The sequence below is a fragment of the Aspergillus alliaceus genome (genome assembly GCF_009176365.1).
Source record: "Aspergillus alliaceus strain CBS 536.65 unplaced genomic scaffold BDW43scaffold_139, whole genome shotgun sequence".
NCBI classification, from domain to species: Eukaryota; Fungi; Ascomycota; class Eurotiomycetes; order Eurotiales; family Aspergillaceae; genus Aspergillus; species Aspergillus alliaceus.
In genome coordinates this window covers 6,125-14,190 of record NW_022474822.1, presented here as the reverse complement: position 1 = coordinate 14,190, position 8,066 = coordinate 6,125, and the positions used below count along the sequence as shown (strand labels likewise).

The 8,066-nt window shown below is 34.5% G+C and overlaps 2 protein-coding genes across 2 annotated transcripts; one reads left to right on the top strand and one right to left on the bottom strand.

The window, feature by feature from the left end:
* Positions 1–2,814: 2,814 nt before the first annotated feature.
* BDW43DRAFT_295680 (uncharacterized protein) lies at positions 2,815–3,337 on the top strand. Its single transcript, XM_032044089.1, has one exon. It carries the CDS (start codon positions 3,086–3,088, stop codon positions 3,299–3,301), a length of 216 nt encoding a protein of 71 aa, XP_031893652.1. The 5' UTR covers positions 2,815–3,085; the 3' UTR covers positions 3,302–3,337.
* A 434-nt stretch (positions 3,338–3,771) lies between these two features.
* On the bottom strand, positions 3,772–5,356 carry BDW43DRAFT_295674 (sterol desaturase family protein). The gene is made up of 4 exons (XM_032044088.1): positions 5,146–5,356; positions 4,844–5,090; positions 4,706–4,791; positions 3,772–4,655 (listed from the first exon to the last, which is right to left on the bottom strand). Coding segments are annotated over exons 1-4 (900 nt in total). The 5' UTR covers positions 5,148–5,356; the 3' UTR covers positions 3,772–4,090.
* Positions 5,357–8,066: the final 2,710 nt, after the last annotated feature.

The following is an 8,066-nucleotide window of genomic DNA, read 5'->3' as shown; positions in this document are numbered from 1 at the left end:
AGTTAAAAATCTTAAAATATTTATTATATAGAATCTTTAGTTTTTTTATTTTAATATCTATAATTTATTAATAATATTTTTAGTAATTAAAGTAATATCTACTATTTTAATAGATTTACTTTTATCTTTTAAAGTCTGTTTTTAGTCACTAAATAATAAAGTTATTCTTTAATATATTAAAATAAAGAATATAGAACTTTTTATAATCTAGACTAATATATTAAAGAATCTTAGAAATTATAGCTAGCTAAGATAGTTAAATAAAGTCTAAATTAAATATTAATCTAAAATTCTATTAACTAAAATATAGCTTAGAAGTAAGTAACTAAAGATTATTAGATAAAATATAAAAAAAATCTATAGTATTACTATATAGTAATAAAAAGTAGATATTAGAAAATTAAGATCTTTAAAATATAATAAATTAAAATAAAGATATTTATTAAAAAAAAATAATTTATAAAAATTCTTTATATTTTAATTTAAAGAATTAATTTTAATATCTAGAAAAAAAGATTTAACTTAGCTATTATAGATAGCTAAATAAATTATTAATATATTATAAAATTTCTTTATTACTATATAAGAATAAAAGTATAATTAGTTAAAGTTAGATAGTTTTTATAGATAATCTATAGATTACTTTAAGAATAATCTATATAACTTTTAAAATTTATAGATAATTTATAGATTATCTATTTATATTTATTATAATCCTGAAATACTAGACTTATAGTAGATTAATAAATAGATATATAAGCTTTACTATTTTTACTAAATAGTTTATTACTATATTAAAAAGATCAAAATATAAATATATTTTAAATAATTTTTTAGAAATACTATTAGAAAATAGTTTAAATAATACTTATAACTAAGATAGATATAAATAATAGTTATTTATTAGGCTAATTTAGTATTTTATCTATTCTGTTTAGGCTGACCATTGGGATGGGATGGGACGGGAATGGGAATTTCCCATCCCATCCCATCCCATTCTTGGTATTCCATTTTCCATCCTGTTTTCCCTCTTGGCATCCCGTTTTTTATCCTATCCCAAATGTAGGGCTAGAATGGGATTCCCATCCCGTTTAACTGCACAAAACAGGAATCCTAATCCCAATTTTAAAATGGAATGGGATTCCTATCTAGATTAACTATAAAAATAGGATTCCTATTCTTGTCTTAGTATTATTTTAGGATTTTGGGATAGAATAGAATTTCTATTTTCTATTCTAAAATCCTAAAATAAAATATAAAACGCCTTTAATATATAGAATATAATAATTAAAAGTAATAATTAAAAGTAATAACTAAAGTTAAGTTTATTAAAATCTTAGAACTGCTAATATAATTAAATAAAGAACTTATTACTAGCTTTATTTTTATTATATATATTTTTATTTTAATTTTTATTCTTTTTTATTTTTAATTATAGTATTTTTTTATAGCTGAACAGTAGTATTGCTTGTAGTCTAATATAAGCTAAAACTATATAGTCTATAATAATCTTTTATAATAGTATATATAGTATTTTATTATAGGAATTTTCTATCTTATTCTATTCTATCCTATTTTTTCTCTTGGTATCCCGTTTCCCATTCTATTCTAAATATAGGGCTAAAATAGAAATCCTATCCTATTTAACTGCACAAAACAGGATTCCCAATCCTAATTTTAAAACAGGATAGGATTCCCATCCAGATTAACCATAAAAACGGGATTCCCATCCTTGTCTTGGCATTATTTTGGGATTTTGGGATGGGACGGGATTCCCATTTCCCATCCCAAAATCCCAAAATCCCATCCCATCCCGAAATCCCTGGGATTATCCCGTCCCAACGGTCAGCCTAATTCTGTTTAAGAAAGATCTGGGAGATTTATATAAAAACAGGTTATTTATAGATAACCTACAGGTTACCTATGCAGATTTGAGGGTCAGGTAAGGGTTGGTTTTTTCAACCCGCAAATCTGCGGGTTGGGGTAACGGGTTGGAGTTGCCAACCCGTTTGCGGGTTATGGCGAGGCCTACCTGTAACAACTATATTATATACTAGATTATATAGTGGCTTGTTTAGGTAAGTGCTAGTGTTAACAATATCCGATTTATAGAGAAATATATATACTGGATATTCTCTAGCGTCTTCTGTTTTGGTGCTAATGCTCAGTGGGGCAGGGAAGCACTCAGTGATCAGCTCAGTCCTTTAAATACTTAAGATGGTCATCTCTGTCCACTAAATTGTTGCGTCACTGATTCTGCTGTCCGAGTCCGCGTTCGATAGGTGCACTAGACAAGGGTCTGTAACAGTTACGTTTAGAATTAAGACCAGTATTTAACCTGTTCATATTCTTCTAACTATTGAGTATATATACTTGAAAGGCCTGGCCTTTTGGACTTGAGCTATTTACAGATTAGTTATTGTCTCTCAATCAGGCCATGGATCAAGTCACCTCTCGGTATCATCGTCTCTTGTTACTGAATCATAGTGGATTCTATCATCCAGGTTTGACCCTCGCTACGCAAGTGCAGCTAACTGGTCGCAGAGCTCCAGCCCGAATACCCAGGCGTAACAATTATCTAGTATACCGGTCGAAACTACCAAGCACTTGGCATATACACAATATATGTCAATCCCTTTAGAGATAAGCCTCATTGATCTCATATAACTATCAATGATCGATTCCCTACTGATACTGACTGTTAAAAAGTCAAGATGCTTATTGATTGATGTGCTATCTAATCAGGCTATAATAGTGTCACGGTGCCAGCCCGAACCGCTCGTTCTGCCTGACCCCACCGCTTCGTCATGTGATTCTGACTGTTTAACTTCCCGCCTGACCCTGATCATGAATCATGATCCTGTTGTAGCTTCTCAAGCTTATGTCTTGTCTATCTGCCTGTATATACTATAGCCTGACCAGTAGCCAGCCTACGTATCAGCTTTGTTAGCCTGCCCGCCCGATCCCGCACTCTGACAGATAGAACTGAATACATTAAATTTGCTTCACTGGCTTGGTTATGGACCTGAGGACGGTACCTGGATGCGGTGTGAAGCATTAATAGAAGGTTATAAGGACCTTATTAATGATTATAACTGGAAAAATAGCTGATAGTCCTGTTTTTCAGTTTTATTCTACTGTATCAATGTGGATGTTGACTTTTACTGTATTCCCAACTGTTGCAGTTCCATTATGTTTCTCTTCGCTGTTGCTTCCGTTCCTTTCTGCCTATCTCGCTGTACCGCGCCCTCTTCGCCGCTTTGTATGCAGAACTTGGCAACATCCCCATTCCTGGGACTAAGAGAAATCGACCTTTCTACATCACAATCAGAAGTACCCAACATATTCTTAATTCATATGAAGATTGTTGCACCGTTCTGTATCAACACTTATCGTTGCTTGATCTACCCGTACACCGTTCCCTACACCGTTGTTGCGCTAGTAGTCATACCAGATTACCGTAGTTCCCGCCTCTTATTAGGCAACCTCCACCGCTAGATAGTCAACCCATTCAATCATCTAATCATCAAGCCTGCGCACTGCATGTACCAAAGATTTATCTAATAAGATAGAGCTATAATTTCCTAATTCTCTTTTTTAAAAAAAAGTTTATATGAAGTCTGGTGAGAGTTGTAGGTCACTCTTAGACAACGAGTATATAGAAACTGTAATGGATGGATGAGACGAGCGGTGGTTACCTTCCCAAATTAATATAAGTAGATAGATATAGCATTAAAACAGAAGAGAGAAACAGAAAGAAAAGTAGTAGGCTACACAGCTGATAGACTCTAGAATTATGAGTGCCACCCAGCCATCGACATGATTTATCCATATTCTATAATATTAGCTAATATTCAAATTAATACATAAAACCACAGCATGGCCACAACTAATTGATCCTATAAAGTACACCCTCCCCCGTCCACCCCCAAAACAGAATCGAATACCTACTCCATAAGAGCAGCTCACCAGATGAAAATCCATAGACTGGGATGTTGGATGCCATAAATTAGAGACAGCCTATCAGGCGATGTAGAAAAAGAGAAAAGAAAATTGAGAAGGGAGGAGGTTAATAGCAGAATAGCTTATTTTACTGATCCTTCTTAACGCCCCTTGTAGCCTTGTTCTCCCGCCGGCGCTTGATTGCTTCTGGGCTGTATTCAGTATCCAGCAGGTAATCCCACCATCTGAAGCTGCTAGAGTAGTTGCCGACAAATTTCTCATGATGAAGATCATGGTGATCAGCACCGGCCCAGAATGGCAGGAAATGATGAAGACTCCAAGGGAATTCATAACCGCTGTGAGCATCAATAGCCTGGAACAGCCGCAATACGATCCAAATGTACATGGTGAAAATGTGTAGGTCCCCGGTTACCGCGCACCAAAGGATTGGGCAGCCAACAGTACCGAACCCGAGAATCATGACTTCGATGGGAGAAGCATATTCAGCAGCCATGCCAAAAGGAGCAGAATACTGGTGATGGATCTTGTGAATGGCCTTGTAAAGGGGGCCCCAGTGAAGTGCGCGGTGCGAGAAGTAGTGCCATGTATCCTCAAGTACGAAAAAAATTGCAATCTGGTAGGCCATTGTCCAGACAGTGGGGAAAGGAACCGAGGTCGAGAGACCGAAGAATTGTGCCATTGGGTGAAATAACCTGAGAAACTCATTAGTTTGGAAATGAACGTGTCGGTTGAAGGTACTTACCATATCTGAGGTAGTTCGACTGTAAAATGGCTAAGCAGCACAAATTTCGCACAATCCCACTGCTCACGCAATGAGGGGATTTTATTCTGAAGGCCAATTAGGGTGATGTGTTATGAGCCGAATATGATATGAACATACGCTTTGGATTTTGTAGCCTTTGCACAAGCCCAGGCTATCTATGAAAATCCACGGCAGGGAGCGCCCGAAATAGACGACCTCGTGCATAACGAAGGACATAATGCCAGTCGCCAGGACGTCATTTTCCATCCAAGCATACCAGGCTGTCCACAGCCTCTCGAGTACATTGAGGTGAGTGTTGTATTTAGAGATCTCTTCAAATTGGCCCCAGTAGGTCTCCGGGGGAGCCGACAGCAACGTTGAATTCCTTGACCAAATTAATAATGGTAATGAGATGACAACTGCAATGAAATGGAGCTCACATTGTCTTTACACACTTTTCCTCGAATGGCAATTGGCTTGCTCGTAACTATCTCGGTCGCGTATATTTATGTTGGTATCCTAATGAGATAAAGGAGAGGTAGTTGAGGAATAAAACGCCGTTGAAAGATTTGTTTGAAAGAGTTGAATTGGAGAGGGTATGTGTGGGCAGTATTTCAGGCACAGCCGGTGGATAAAAGCTGGCGATCAAGGACCTACAGTCCCGAGGTGGCGAGACTTTTTTTTGGCTATTTCCCCCTTGCCAGCCTGCCCTTGACCCTTTTCTGGCGCCACCGCCTAGCCGATTTGGACCGATGTTGTGCCCCACTAGACAAACAATCTCCACTCTGCCCTGCCCACTCATAATTGTGATGATTGTTATCCTGCATATATTAGTGCCGGGACCAACCACCCACCACCTTCACCGGATGGGCGTAGAGGAATATTATCAACCTTTTATTTTTATGAAACTATACAAACCGCCCAATATGCCTAAAACACCTAAATTTGTCGGTGCACGCGTATATGAGGTATACGAAGCCGCTTGTCTTAAAAAAAAACTGAATATTGCAAAAATCGCGCGAGAATTCAGGGTTTCCTATGGCATACTTTATAGCTGTGTCCACGATCAAAGAAAGTCTCATATAACTTGAATCCCTGCAAATAGAGTGCTTAATCAGTAAGGGGCTGCTCTGGCTAACTGGATTACTAGAATATGTGATATACATCTTCCTATTATCTTTACATTGCTTAATAAATGGGCCAATCTAGCTGTGAAGCGGGATGATTCTCAGTGACATGTTAATAAATTATAGGCATATCGCTTCGCTAGAAGGCTTCCTCCGGATCTAAAAATTGGTCTAGAGTGTGATGACTGCTCATTCATAGATAGCAATTCCGCGACAGAAAGCTAGATATGGTAGCATTTACAACTGAATTCAACTATGGGAGGGGAGATTGATTGATTGATTGTATTTTACGGCCGTGGTTCACCGCCAAAGCATGTGACCCACCATCCCCTGTTGGGGCAAAGGCCGCCAGGGGGTAAGCCCTGGGTGTCTCTAACTAGTTCTAGTTCTATTATCTATATACAACTAAGGAACTTTAGCGCGTTTACATAGCTTCCGCAGTCGGAATGAAAGGCGTGCAGTGCAGGGAAAAAAGAGGATAATGCCAGCTGCAAAGGTCTATCTATACTCCATAACCTACCTTACCCCCTCAGAGCTTTTTTTTTTTTTGAAAGATACTTTCTCAGTCTTGCTGAGTTAGGGGATGTCATATACAGATGTCTTCAAAGAAACAGGTCTTAGATAGCCATAGGCCTCGCCATAACCCGCGGGTTACCCATTGCGGGTTACCCGAAACCCGCAGATTTGAGGGTTCTGGGTTGAGGCCTACAACCCGCTGGCGGGTTATAGGTAGTCGCGGGTTACCCGCATGGGTTATAAGGATAACCCGCAGGTTATTAAATATGATAAATATATAAAAATCTATAACCTGTATAGTTTATATATTTATAGGCTATATTTTTTAGTATTTACTTTATAAGTCTGTTCTACTCAGAGAAAATAGGGTTCTAAGAGATTATCAAGCCAAAAATATATTTATAGACTATTCTTAACTAACTTTATATCTATTTAAAAGTCTTGATCACTTTTTTATCCTTCCTGATACCTGCTATTAAGTACTAGGCAGGAGCAGATTAAACTTATTATTATTATTATCTTTATACGGTTTATATACTCTATTATCTTCTGGTTTAGAGATAATACTCTTTTTTTATTTACTAAGTATATACTTACTAACAGTCTGGATAGTAGACTATACTTAAGTATAAACTAAATTCTCTTCTTCTTTATTATTACTAATTAAATTAAAATTATACTGTAGAAGTTAAGTATCTTTTTTCTCAGTAATAGCCTGTAGTTCTTTACTTAAGAGATATTTATTAATATAAGCTATTTCTTTTTAATCTTAAATTTTAAAATATATATAAATATTATAAGATCTTGAATAGTTATTATATTTAGTAAGCCCTGACAGTAGTAGTATATATCTTATATAGAGTTAAAAAGATACTTAATACCAGTACCAGTAGTAAAGATAGAAAGAATATCCTGAGAAAGCCTTATAAGTACTAGAAATCTATACTGGTTATCTTTTTAGAAAATATATAGAGTAATTAAAAGTATGCCTGTTTATATATTTAGCTAAGAATAATCAAGAGTAACTTAGAACTTATATATTACTTTTAAAATAATATATAATCTTATTATTTTAGCTTGGTTATAATTAATATAACCAGATTAGATTAAGAAGTATATTAAGCTTAGATATTTATATATTTAATAACTGAGCTTTTAATAGTAACTAACTATCTAAAATATTTTCTTAATAAAGCTTAAGATAATTCTATAAGCTTTAATAATATTACTTTTACTAATTATATTCAGAATTATTCTAATCTTTACCTAAAAAGAACTGAAGCTTATATTATAGAGTAATAATTATATTAATTATATAAAGATTACTATAAATCTTATTAATCTTACTATAATATTCTGAGAGCTTATTCTTAGCTGTATAAAGTATATTAAGCATTAACTGTTTCTAAGAAACTCTCTTATATTAGAGTTATTAGATTAATACTTCAAGATACTTAAAGAGCTTATTATAGATACTAAAGATATTATAAATAGTAATATCTTTAGTCTTAGAAAGAGTAATTATAAACTAAAAGAAGAATTAGATTATTTAAAGAAGATACTTAATTTAGTATTACTTTTCTTGATTAAGAATTAAGTAAAAAAGATTATAATAAAAGCAGAATTTATTAAAAGTTAATTAAAATTATTTTATATATTAAAGTATTAAGAATATTAAGTTCTAGTAAGTATAAATATCCTGAATTAGTAAAAGCTTT